Raw genomic sequence first — 14,169 nt, forward strand, 5'->3', positions numbered from 1 at the left:
TATGAACAATACAAATATTGCCTTGAAGGAAATAGAAGTGCAAACCAAGGCAAAGTTGTGTGACACGAGTAGACAGAACACGAAACGTTGAGACAGAACATCTGTTTTAGCAACCCATCCTCACTCCCATGGCATAATATATGGACGCTGGGAAAGTGAACTGCTCTGTTCAATGCCAACGCGGATAGATAGATTTTTCATTTTTAGATTCTCAATTATGGAGCATGAAAAGAAAACATCAAACCACAACAACAAACCATCTTACACAGTTTAGGAACCAGAAAAGAGACTCATCTGAGGTCGGGTTGTGGAGGCCCAGATTTACCTTTCCTCAGATCATATCAACATACAAAAATACAAACATATTTACAAAAAATATGAAGATGACAAAATCTTGCCAAAAGTGTACCCACATTACCCACATGTTAGACTGACACACCGTCCCACTCATCACTGTCCACAGCAGTGTTTGACTGCTTTGACTTTTCTAGGCTGCACTTACAAAATCACATTCACAGAACATTGATATGAAATACCAAACAGGAAGTGAAATGAACAGCTCTGAGACAAGTATTTGAGGTATTAGAGTTGTTGCTGCTGCACACCCACAAAAGGTAGTAGTCTAGAGTGCTGAATAGCTGGACAACTGATGGGAGGTATTTCAAGGACTTGTTACAAGACTGCAGGTTCTGAAGCTACACTATAAGCTTTCACAAGCATAACATATACAGTACCAAAAAAAGGCTTCTTTGTTCAGTATCAGTCAGAGAGGAACTTTATTTACCCTTGAAGCAACACCTTTTTGTTATCACCAAACCAGATAAACTGAATAAATATCTCATGAGGACAGTAGATATGATCCTCTGTGCATGTGTGTTTATATAACGCTGTAAAATGGAAAGCTCCTCTCTGGGACCAACACACAGGAAGGGTGAACCCCATGTCTGGCGTCATTCCCTCATGAGTCACAGCGAATATTAGACAAAGATTATTCGCAGCCATTTAGAAGTTGGTGTATGTCAAAGGACATGTGTCCTTTTCTTCTTCTGCTTTGGGCGTTTCTCACAGCAATTCACCCTCTGCCATCTTGACCTATCACGATCGTCCTCCTGGCTCACACCTTTCCTTCCTCTAGCATTCACCACGCATGAACGTCCAGTTGTTCCGATTCTCCTTTTTCCTACTATCGCCACCGCTAACATTGTTTGTCCAACAGGTCCACTGTCACTCCTCTTCTCAAGCGCCGTCCCTCTGATAAACTTGTTTCTCATCTTCCATCCTCTCACTCTGAAAAACAAGATCAGACTCTTCATCTATGACAACTCTGATTCCTGTATTTTTTTTCTCTAAACCTAACAGGTGTGACTCTCTGACATTGCAGTCACCTCCACCCATGACCCAAGATTTTATTCTATTTTTTTAACAATGAGTGATGTCATTCTTAACAGCTCTTGTCAGCAGAAAATGCTCACACCTCTCTCACACCTTTTTCAACTTAAACAAGCGATCTGTGGAGAGAGATGTACGGTGTCCATTTGGACAGACAACTCTCCAGAACACAGGTGGTATCTACCTGAGACACTGGAAAAGTGTTCCCCTTATCTATGTCACCATGTAGCTCCTGGTTTGGAGTGAGAAGCACATATGTGCACTTGAAGGCTGTCTCGAATGGAGGCAGATAAATTAAAGTACAATCGAGAACTGGAACTTTATTCGGACGAGACACACATCTTGATCACTTTTACCTCTTCTGTCGGCAGAGGGAACTGACTCTCCCACACGTCGCTCACAGTTTGATAACTAGATGACAACATGCCTCATGACTTAAGTTGTCAGGCTCATAATTCGTCAGAGCGAGGGAGAAGCCGCTCTTGAGGAAGGGGGCAGCACTGCTGTGCAATGGCACTTCAGAGTGATGAGCCCTGTGGTCAGGCGGACCCCTCCCCCTTGAGAACACACACATGCACGGAGCAGGGCTCTGCTGCTGGCCCTTTAAGAGCAGAGCCTACATCTCACAGCTTGCAGCCAGGGAGGGAGAAGAGGAGGGACGGAGGCAGCGAGGAAGGGAGAGAGGGAGGGTGCAAGGCAGAAAGTGTGTGAGTAGAGAGAGAGCGAGGAACACACACACTCACAGATAGAAAGAGAGAGAGAGAGACAACCAGCAGAGTGTGTGAGAGGTTGAAGGATCACTTCTATCCCATCTTGTTTTGGGGAGACTAACCTTGTTCATCTGAGCACTGTGGGACTGTTTTATGTTGTTGTTGTCGAGAGAGACGGACCCTTACTCCAGCATGCTCACTGAGCCTGAGCTACCTCAGGAGTGTAACAGGTATGTGACGCCTCCTCTCACGCGCGCGGGTGACAGGACGGGGGGACATAACGGGATCGCAATAATGACGGGAGCCCTGCACCGGGGCAGAAAGGTGTGTGTGTGTGTGTGAGTGCAGGGGTTAAAGAGCAGTGTGCGTCTCAGAGGAGTTTTTAGGCAGAAGAGTGGGTGTGTGAGAAGTGATCACAGAGATTCCTAATTTGAGGGGAAATAAACAGGAAGTCTCATGTCTGCGTGATGTTTGTTTGAGGAAAAAAGTCACACAAACGTCTCCTTCAGTCGCCACAATCTCAGAAAAGTCTCCCAAAGTTATGTGCAGCCAAGTGCTCATCGCAACTTCTGAGCGAACAGAAGTTGAGATCAACAAGTCGGGAAACTTCTCAATAACAAACGTTGTTTATACCTTCTCATAATCCAGATTCTCTCATAATCCCATTGTCAATCCTCTGCCTTATGCTAATGATAATCTCACACTGTGCTGCTCTGATGTTTGTGCGGACCGCTCTTTGGTTTAAAGGTGCTAACCCTCCAACCTTCGCTGTCAACACAAGTGGCTTTCGGAATAATGGTCGTTTGATGCTAATGCTGTGAGAGTCAGATTATGTTATAATACCCAGCTTTTCAACACACACACACACACACACACATCCTTCTCACTTGACTTTTATTGCATTACGGTCTGTTTTTGCCTGATGAAACTAATCTTTTGTTCGCAGATAAACTGGGGTTCAGAATTAAAAGCACATTTAGTGATTGAAGCGGGGAAAAAAGATAACAACAGCTAGGAGGAATTAAAAATTTAAAGGATTACAACGCAAAAGCAGAATGCACAGAGATAAATGTGGGGATTACAATGATTTAGGAGGAGAGCACTTAAAACTCCTGCTTTCCAGTAATGCACTCCATCACTGGACGTGTGTGTGTGCGTTCGAGTGTGTGTGTGTTCATACGTGGACGTATGTGCGAGAGTGACAGGAGCAGTATCTTGTGTGTGTTGAGCGCCAGTCTCTCGGCGGAGTCGAGAGTGTGTGTGCGAGTTGCCAGTGAATGTGCGCTTCAAGTCTTCGGTGGTCGTGATGCTTTCCATTCCTGCGTCTCTGTAAGTTTTAATCTTAATTCACTTTCAACATGCGACTGTGCGACTGTCTGAACTTGCTGCTTTTCTAAATCTCAGGTGATATTTGGACAGCAGCATCACTTTTGACTTCTAAACAAAAGGCTTAAAATTGTGAATCTTTTGATTTTTTTTTTTTTCTGGAATCTTTTTAGTCTAAAGTGAAAATATTGAGGAGCAGACTGCCAACACAGACTGTTTGAACAAACAAATACAAACAGAATGCAGCCAAAAGAACCAGAAGGATCCAAAAAGTTTGAAACAATTTTGAAAAATGGAATTCAACCGTCATTCGTTGACAAATATCATGCTTGGATGTGAGATTTATCAGACAGTCAGTTAATATTTCGCTTCAGTGAAAATGTTAAGTTAAGATCACCGCGAGAGTCTAAATAACTGACGGAATAATACGGATGAGGAATGAAAGTTTTCTGGGGCTATTGTGGGGGGAGGAGGGGAGCAGAGGAAGAGAGGTCTCGCTGATCTGTTGACGTGGTGTTAAGGGCAGCGGAGGATTTTCACACCCGTCCATTTGTCCCCCTCTGTTTATTGGGGTGTTTCACACTCATCGGATGTGTCGGGAGCTTGAAAGCGTTGCTGTTATTGTTTATTTCTGTCCAGAAACCTTTCAGTTAGGAGATGAAAACAACCACAAAGATGGATGTAAACTGGCTGAATCAAAATATATTTTGAGTGAAATTCCGGCTATAGCTGTCTTTGGTGTAAAAGGCCCCAGATTAAAGTGGTGTGTGTGTTTGGAGGAGAGAGAGCCGAGTAATTGAGTCGAGTGTCCGTGCTCTGCAAACTAATGCCCCGTTCTACCCCTTCGCTTCCCCTGTGGCCCTGTCCAGGCCTCCCTCTCTCCCTCCAACACCACCGCCGCCACCACCACCTCGGACTGGAGGCCATTGTCTGGGCCATATTGTCTGTCCCCAGAGAGCCTTGATAGCCGTGTCTCCATCCTCGGAGCGAGGGAGGAGGAGGAGGGGGGTTAAAAAGAAATGGGAAAGAAAGACAGAAAAATACCAGAGGAGAATGCAAATCCCCCCCGACCCCCCATCTCCTCCCTACTTCCTCCCCTCTCCCAGTTGCACCCTTGCAACTCTCTACCGCTACGACCTCCCACCCTGGTGCGATCAGCTGACCAGTCAAAGGAGGAAAATAAAGTTAGAAAATGAATTTCTTGCAGCGGCCGTGCGAAACGAGAAGCCTAGACTGAAAGTTTAAGCGCAAAGGAGAGGCAAGCACAACTTCGCCAGCTAACGAGAGTCTGGTCATATGACATGAGGTCACAGAGTTGGGGTTAAAGTTCGGGTCGAGGTATTGGATTGTTAAAAGCGGCCTGGCACTCTAGTTCTTTAAAAAATCATCAATCCAGGCGTCTTGTCTTACACTAATCCCTCCATTTCTCTCCTCACACACACACGCACACACACGCACGCACGCACCGACCCAGTCCACAATAGGGGACAGTGTTAGCGGCGCCACAATGGAACCTCTGTCCTTCCAGGTAGCGAGAGAGCGGGAAAGAGAAAGAGGTCAAAAAAAGTGAGGGACCAATGAAAGAAGCCAGCTGTGTATGTGTGTGCGTGTTGTCATTCACGTGATAGAATGTGTGTGTGGAGCGGGCAGAGTCACTGACAGTGAGACGAATGTTGTGACCACTTTATGGATTGTTTAACAAAATAGCGGCCGGGCGCAACAATGGAAAAACACAGTCGCTCGCTCAATAAACATTATGCGTCGTCTCCTCCTCGAAAAAAAAAAAAAAAAAAAACCAGCAGGGGAGCCGGGGACACCGTCCACCGGATGCACTTTTCCCTTCTATCTGTCTGTCGCTCAACCCCCCCCCATCTCCTCCGCCGCCCTGCACAAGACACTCTTTCTGTCTCGCTTCTGTTTTTCCCACGAGTTGTCTGGACCCAATCGAAGTTAAAGAAAGAAAAAACAAAGGGCAAGTTGAAGAACATGCATGTCCACAGTGTTTGTGACAGATTCTTGCAGTCATTGTTAGTGAGCTTACACGCTATTGATGAGGACTCAGCGCAGCGAAGGTTTCCCCAGCGAGTCAGTGATTCTGCATTCACTTAATGTCTAGAAGTCACTGACAAGCCCAAAGCAAGTCAGTTTTTGTAAAGGAACTAAAGTATTCAATATAAAAGACAAACGCAACCTGCTTCAGACGCTTATTATGATCAATGGTCATGATTTCCATTCGCTGTTTCATGTCTCAAACTCTGCACAACTTTAAGTACTGAAACAGGAGCAACTTGGAAGTTGAAATGTCATTTGAAAACACTTTAAACAGGAGCTTCCAGTAAAGTTCTGGAAACAACACTCAAAGGTAATACACAAGAGGAATCAGATGCCTCCGGGAGCTGGTCCGTATCGTTCTGTGCATTCACACACAAACTCATGACTGTCTCCAGCGTGCGTGTGTTAGCAACAGCAGTGACATTAGGTTGTGTGTTATTGCCTTTTGTGGTTAAGTTGGACAGGAAACACGGTTTGGGCTGTCGGCCGCCGATTCAGGGCACCTCACAGAGGATGCTTTGTGTGTCTGAGCATTTGTGTGCGTGTGTGTGCAAGGGTGTGTCAGTGGGTGGATAAGTGAGTATATGAAACTTGTGTTATTCCTTGTTTACACAAGTCAGGAGGGAAAAAGTTTTTAAATAGTTATCCGTCGTATTTACTCTGTGGATTAAGCATTCAGAACCATGATAACCGAAGCTTCTCACCGCACCGTTCGCTCTCCGTCTCAGTCTTCCCAGTGTTCAAAAGGACAACCTATAAATAGATATTAGGCAATATCCTTAAGAGTCTGCGAGGAGAAGAGAGAGATAGACGGAAGGAGAGGGGAGGGACGGAGGGACATTCTTACAAACAGCTGATTGTGTAAAGAGGGAACAGTAAGTAAGACAACACCGGGGGGACGGGGAGGATTTTAAAATAAGTGTGTGGCAGAGCGAGCCGGGATAATCGTTTCAGGGCTCAGAAGGAAAAGAAACGATAATAATGAAGTGATCGTGAGACGCGCCGCGGATATATTTGTTTAAATTCCCGCCTGAGGGGTCATAAGGATGTAAAAGTAGCGGTCGGCTGCGAGGAGGCGAAGCGCCCGAGGCGTCTTATCTAAAAGGAGCATTCCCCATCACCATTTGTGATACAGTCCCAGAGAGAGCGGGTTCAACAGACTCACCTGAGTGGCAGGCTGAATCACAAATGTCACCGTGACTGGCCGCGAACACTCCGCTGCTCTTATTAGACTTGATAGATTTGACTTTGTGGTTGTGTCGCGGTCTAAAATAATGGCTTGTAATTTTAACATCCACTTTGCCGCGGAATTCTCTGGAGGACGCTCCCACGCTCCCTGAAAGCTCGTTCTGAGTAAAGGAGTTAACAAGAGCAGTTAGTGCCGTGATTATGTTAGCAGCCAGACACACACACACACACAGCGTCGCACATGTGTGTGAGCTATTGTCAGTGACATTTCAGCCAGTGTTTGTCTCTCCCTAAATCTTCATTAAAGCAAATCTTTTTTTTTTTGGGGGGGGGGGGGGGCTTAATTCGACAGATCCATGTGTGTGTGGTCTGCTTGCATGCTCATAAGCCTGCATTTAAACATGCCTGCGTGTTTGTAAGCCGGCGAGTGCTGACGTGCCAACATGAAATGGTTGATTACAGTTTAAGCGACGGCCAGGAGACGGTTAACCACAGATGATTCCGATTATTTGGCCGGTTAATGGACGTCCGTCGCTGTCCGATTAGTGACTTAGTGGCGGTGGACATATGTGATATGAGCGGGACTTAACTGAGGAGCCGCTAATCATCAAAAAGCCAAGGGGAAGTGGCGGTTTAATCTCAGCTTAGCTCTGTCACCATGTACATGATGTGTTTGTGTGTTTGGGGAGAGCGGTGGCAAAAAAAAAAAAGATACAAAATATGGGCAAAATGATTTTGAATTCTTCCGGGGCAAGGTCATATTAATTGATCCTCACTTCACTCCCTCACAGCATTGTCCTCCAGCGGGGCAGCACAACCTTAAACAGCGCGGTAACCTGCACACCCGCCATGTCCAATTGTGTGGTAATTCCACTTCAAAAGGAACAACCAGGAGGGAGAATGGGATTTTACAGCTGGAGAGGCGTAATGAACGGTCCCATCAGAGGAAGTGATGTTAGAGTTCCTGGTGAGGAACAAGAAAGAGTGTATTGTGGAGCTTGTCTATCCAAACACACATTCAAATGGAATGGAAGAGTAAAAAGAAAATACCGGTGTGATATTTCACCGTCAGGTTGGAGTCAGGTTAAGGTGTGAAAGTATATTCATGTGAGAGTGCGAAACAAAAGACTTCAGTGTTGGCCAGTGAGAGGAGGTAAAGCAAACAGGCAGTGATGAAGACAGGCTTGTATGGCTCAGGCCTGTGTTGAGCGCATGTGCGCGTGTGTGTGTGTGTGTGCACCGCGTGGCGTGAAGCCCCATAAGTTTGCACAGCTGGGTCGGCCAATCACATCAGATCTGGCTGCGTGTGTGGCTGGAACAACAGCGAGGGTTGTGGGTGCGCTCACAGATCACTCCTCACCTTTTTTCCACAGATGACAATAACGTTACCACCAGTCAATTTCCAATTGACTTCAGCGATAAGAGCATGAAATTTGATCTCTAGCCTTTTGTTCGCGCTGACGACCGATACAATTTATCAGATATTTATGGGCCTTTTTTTTCTGCTGAGCAAGCTCACGCTGATGAAGGGGAGACAGATAAAGACAGTCGACAGCAGCATGTCCAATGTGTTGTGTTCTGCATGATAACAGTCGCTGAAGTGGAAAGAATCGAGGAAACAGTTGAAGCCCAATTGGGAGTTTTTAGAAACATGCACAGATATGTGAAGTTTAGGGTTGGACAAGCTCTCTGGGCATCCGCGAGTGAGGTGTGAATTCACTCTGCGGAAGTGAAATGTTCCCGCCGAACTAGTAAGATTCAGAGGAACACTTTTGAATTAAAGTTTCAGACCAAAACCTTCTTGTAGAAACTCATTTGCTGTATTCCATGGAATCTACTTGCTTAGACATAAATGCAGTTAATTATGGTGACAGTTTTCAGCTAAGAAGTGAAGTACGTAACTGGACAGATAATTCTCTGGATTTAGGGATGAGAGTAGCAGAGCAGAGGTCAGATGAAACAGTGCTGTACCAAAATACAGATGGCATTTTGCTGTGTACCAACATTGCAAAGTTGAAGTGTGTGGTCACGAATTGAGAACGTTTTACAACACATTTGCTGAATGAAGATAGTTGAAGCTGTTCTGTTCCGGAGTGCAGGGATTAGAACACAGTTTTATCTACAGCGAGCTTCACTTCATTCCTTTTCATTCCCTGATACTGCCTTTAAGTTTCCTCACCGCAACCATTTCTCCCTTCTTGTGTCATAAGGTAAATAAGCAATGAATTAGCAGCACGGCTGCTCCGAGGAAACAAAGCCAGATGCACAGTCCAAAGTAAATCCAATAGAGTCTAAAGTGTAATCAGTTTACAGGAGACAAGCGGAGAGAGAGAGAGAGAGAGAGAGAGAGAGAGACATGTGAGGAAGCCAGGGAGCAAATCAGACAGCTAAGGTAAGGCTCGGAGATAAAGATATGAGATGGTTAGAGTCAGACGCCTGTTGCTTATTTGTCATCACGCGCTCCTCTCCCTCAGGTTTCCACACTTCTGCTGTGTCTTCGGCTCTGCCATGCGTCGCCTCTGTCAGCGTTAGTAGCCTATTACCCAGGGTCATAGTCGCAGTAGCTTCAAGGCTGACAAGTGCATCTGAAAGCACTCAGGCGATGCTGAGAACCACATTAAATTCTATTATTGCCACATAGTCACTGCATCCCTATTCAGCTGAAGTAGAGGGCGGCAAATTTACCTTGTGAGAGACAGAGTTCACCTAATAGATGTGGCTTTATATCCTTTGCTTCTTTTCAAAGGAACAAAGCAACAGTAACAAATACTAACAGTGGGGTTCTTGTGTTGCAAGCCATTTTCCTTCTATCCCTCTATTGTCCTGAGGTTTCCATAAACACATATTATTGTCTGTCTGCCTACTGCTCTCAGTCTTTTCTTTTTCCCCACTCGGTGGTTGAAAGCCTATTGTCAAGACATGGTCATTTCCTCGACAATGCCAGTGCAAGCGAGCTCCATTTGCAGTAATGGCCCGGTCTTTTTGGAAACATGAATGTTGAACGGCCCCCATGGTAAACATACTGGAAGACCTGAAAGTGTATTTGAAGGTTTGCCAAGGAGCCGGGTGCTCATGAACCGACTAAAGGGCGTATTGTTCGACCTGCTCAAACTCAACAAGTGGAGTTTGCGTTTTATGAAACTAGAAAACAGAGGTAGAAAGCATGGAAAGGTCAGAAGATCAAAGAAAAATACAATACAATAGAGTGCTGTGCACTGGAGAACACTACAGCTGTCAACACATTATATCATCTTCTGAATAGTGCTCAGTCCTCCTTATACATCTCCCCTGATTTTTCCAGGATGTCTTCCAAGCGACCAGCCTCTCCATATGGGGGGACAGATGGAGAGGTAACTATGGCAACCAGCAGACAGCGAATGGAGGAAGACGAAAGTGAAGGACTGGGCGGTGTCATCCACCTCCCCCTGGCCTCCTACTGCAGCAAGGTGTCCCCTCGCTCGCCCCCCAGCCGTAACTTGGACAGCCCCACCAACACAGTAAGGACTGACTTGAAATGTGCTTGTACTTTTGAGGGTCACAACAACACTTTCAATGGCCACAGCACGGAACCATGGACAGGACAGGTGTAGAATACAAGCAGTAGTTTTAATTTGAGTAGTTAAAGTCCCAAGTCCAAAGTCAAGCTCTTAATTGAAAAAAGTTGTGCATTTTCACAACACTTTGAGTGGTGTTTATGTAAGATCCTCCGCCAATATATAGCATATATTGAAGATCAATCTGGGGATTCTGTTCATTTTCCAGTGTATCCACGTTTGTGCCACTATGAAGGTAGAAATTTGAACAAAAACTCGACTCTCACAGCGAGAGAGAACGTTATTGAGTGCTCGAGGCTGCCGTTTGTTTCCTCTCCAAAAGAAACAAAAATGAAAATTGAGGTTCAAGGCTACTGTTTGGGTGCACTTTTTCTTTGACGTGCGCGCCACTAGTCGTTGCCTCCAGTCCGTTTGATGCACACTTGCATGACTACAAACTGTGAGCAATTGCAATGAGTCATTTTCTTGGGGATGAAGTGTGACATTGTGTGGCAGCTTTGAATGTATACTGCATCTGCACAGTTGCCTCTTCGTCATGATTTGGTGAAAACGCTAACACAATTTTCAGTCTGAACTGAACCTTTAGTGAGTCAGCACTGGCGTTCAGCGCTACTGTGCGCTCAGCCACTGGTGATGTGATTGATCAGATCAGTAAAAATACACTAGAGCATGAAGTTGTGAGTCAACTCCTCATGCTGTGTGGAGAGGTGACCTTTTGCCTCTTTTTTATGAAGCGTGATGTAAAACAATGAGGCTACTTAGGAGCAGTAATAGAACACTAATTCTGTAATTAACCCACTGATAAACCAGCAGGCTCCGCCCACTGTGGACTCTGTGACAAGGTAAATCAAAGTCCTGGGAGCAAATCACACGTGCAAATACACAGGCATGACGACAGTCAAATGAGCAATATACTTATTTCAGGTGGTGAGGTGCTCGATGTGAAGTGCATGTGTGGTCGGTGGGATCGGGGCTCATCTGAGTGACCCTTTGACATGTTATGAGATCTAGTAAGTTTTCAATCAGGGAAGAGTGGAAGAAGAGAATTGGAGAGGGAGATTTAGTGGGACAGGGGTGCAAAAGGAGGGGGGTTCTCCTTTTATTTTTTTCTCGGGGCAATTGTCGTAAAGTGATAGGGGGAAGTAAATGGTTCATCGGCAGCCGGCGGACTTGGAAGTGAGGCAGCAGGGGGAACAGGGGAGGAGGCGGAGGGGGAGGAGGACGAGATTACAGCTTTATCTTGTCATAGTAAATTAACACGCTGGCGGAGACGCGCTCGGCTACACGGTGACCTCTTCATCCCGCCCGCCTCGGCTGCCTGCTCAGCTTTAGTTCTGCCACTTTACCTGCCTGCTGTTTCATAAACACACGCAAAGTTGCCTTCCTTTAAAAGTGACGCGGGACAACAGCCCAGACCTGCATGCACTTACTCCCTGGCTTGTTCAAATACTTTCACAGAGGGTTGTCGCCACTTCCTGGAGGTAGTCATTAAAATCATGACCAATTTTACACCTTGGCACAAATGAATCTTGTTTGGTTCAGAAAATGTTTTCCCTGATGTAATATAGGGTTTGACCATCATAAGTGTGCTCTGTGGCCAGGAGTTTTCTCTCAGAATAATTGAACATAATACCTCATAATTTGACAGGAATTACAGAAATCAACACAGTGTAAATGCATATATTATGGCGTCGGAGGTAACACAAGTCCATCCCAGCTACCCAGGGTGAAAAGCATTTTCAAATGAAGAGGCAAACAGAAAAACAGGCACTATACTTTGCACAGAAACAATCATTTTTCATCTTCACCTTGAACACGAGAGCAAGTGCCTCATATAACCAACAGGGACCTCTATACCAGAAATATTTTTACTCCTACATCGCGCATTAAAAACTCAGCCACAGCTTTCCTGAATTTGATTCAGGTGAATCAATATAAGCTCATCCATATTTAAAAACCTACATTCTCTGTCAATATTTAGTCTTGAACTCAGAGTTGCAGAGAGGTGACACACCTCTTTCAAATGTTTGTTCAAATAAAGGAGCCGTGACAGAAAATAAGTGGTGGAAGCACTAACAATGGCCTATTCTCAAAGTCTGTAGTCAGAGCATCACAAGTCATATACAGGCCAAGAACCTGTCTTACAGAGAAAAAGCCACTCTGCGAGCTCGTGTAGGAGCAGCAAAATGACAAAACTCTAGCCCTACCTCTATATTTATTACAGTTTTTATTGAGCAATATGACCTACTCTTGTTAGTGCCTCAATACAAAGTAAATTTTGCTGGTATGAACCACATTCAACGTCCTATGTACTTTCATCAAAGAATCCTACATTACAGGGAACATTCAACCAGTGAAACACAGCACATAACCAGTTTTAAAGATAACTGAACAAAATAGTTAAGAAATATGATGCACTAAAATAGAGCTGAGCCAAAAGAAAAAAACGTCTTGACTCCAGAGAAGACCCCAAACTTATAGTGTACAAAAAAGTGATCTGTGATGCTCATCTCTTGATGTTTGAGACGAACTTTTAACAAAGTTGAGGCAAAACAAAGGCATGTACATTAACGTTTCCACTTGAGGGAAAATTTCAAATGCAGTATTTTAGTGAACCACTTTCATTATCGGGTGCACTATGTCTAGCTGACAAACATCATAGAGTCAATCCGAAACCATTTCATGTTACATTTCATTTTCAGATTTTCATCCCTGTTGTTTGACAGTATTTGTTTCGAAATAAAAGGCGGGGTTAAATGAGCCCAACAATCGTCTCTCAGTGTTAATGGAAGAGCAGTAATTATTTGTGTTGACAGGCAGGATTTATGCAAACACGCTGGAGAAATATATTTCATCAGCCGCTCCTCTTATTCCCTTTTGTTGTGTGTAAAGTGTGATTATGTGTGTGTTGGTATTGACTCTGACGGATTTAACACAATGGAGGAGCGGTCTCAAGACACAGTGGTCACACTTAATTTCTCACGCCAGCGGTGCTCAAACACACGCTCGCCTGTCAACACTCAGGGAGTCCTGGTTAAATACACTGGCATGAATTTTAGGCAAACTGCTATTGAAAATATAGAAAATACAGCTGTGCGTGTTCAGATAAGGCCAAGCATCTTATTTACATATAATCAAATCACAATCGTGCTTTTTAAATCAGAGGTTTTAAACGAAATATGTGGAAAAAATAGCAACTTCTCTCTGTCTTTTGCAAAAAAAAAACAAAAAAACGGGGGTTTGTATTGTAAAGCTCAATCATATTGTTGGAACAGGAGGATAAAAGTAAGTGTGTTTGCTCGCTTGTCCCTGCCTGAGGGACTTCCAAGTCGAAACTGACAGTGTCTGTGTTTAGCCATGGCATGTAAAGGGATTTGCTATGTGTGTGTGTGTGAGTATGTGTGTGTGTGTGTGAGTGTTTGGCTGTGTACCGGAGTGGATGTCGTGGAGATTGGCAGCTCTGGCATGGAGCTAAGTCTTACCCCCCTGCAGGAGCGATCAGTGACACTCTTATACGTGTGTGTGTGTGTGTGTGTGTGTGAGTCAGGCAGCTGTTTCCACTTCTTCCTACTGTCACATTGTCCGTGTCTTGATCCACGGCAGCGAGGCAAGCATCAAATATTGTTTTTCCACACGTTCACCTTGCAACGGCTCGAGACATGTCAGCGAGTAGGAGTGTGATGGAGGGACGGATACTTTATTCTGTTGGGTTAAAGAGGAGGACTGAACTGCAGCATCTGGGTTGGTAGTGGGGAAAAAATAGCATTTGGATTTTTTTTTTCTCTCTTTCCTGGCAAGAGTTAAGTGTTTTTAAACCAACCTCCCCTCACAGATGAGCTTAAGAAGACAAAAGTTGTTTAATTCTGTTCCATTGCAGAGGCAGTAAAGGGATAAAGAGAGTGAGGCGCAATTTTTACTTTGTTCCAGTCATTTGGAAGAGAATTGACATC

General features: G+C 44.8%; 1 protein-coding gene across 8 annotated transcripts in view; it reads left to right on the top strand.

The window, feature by feature from the left end:
• Positions 1 to 2,072: 2,072 nt before the first annotated feature.
• Positions 2,073 to 14,169, top strand: part of sox5 (SRY-box transcription factor 5) — a 78,434-nt gene continuing 66,337 nt past the window's right edge. For 7 of the 8 annotated variants that reach the window (XM_053861613.1, XM_053861614.1, XM_053861617.1 and 4 more), the window contains exons 1-2: positions 2,073 to 2,329; positions 9,967 to 10,162. In XM_053861613.1, the coding sequence (XP_053717588.1) occupies positions 2,253 to 2,329; positions 9,967 to 10,162 (273 nt within the window). In that variant the 5' untranslated portion in view covers positions 2,073 to 2,252. The other variant, XM_053861616.1, reaches the window with a different exon arrangement.

This window comes from Synchiropus splendidus, chromosome 4, assembly GCF_027744825.2.
Source record: "Synchiropus splendidus isolate RoL2022-P1 chromosome 4, RoL_Sspl_1.0, whole genome shotgun sequence".
Classification (NCBI taxonomy): Eukaryota; Metazoa; Chordata; class Actinopteri; order Syngnathiformes; family Callionymidae; genus Synchiropus; species Synchiropus splendidus.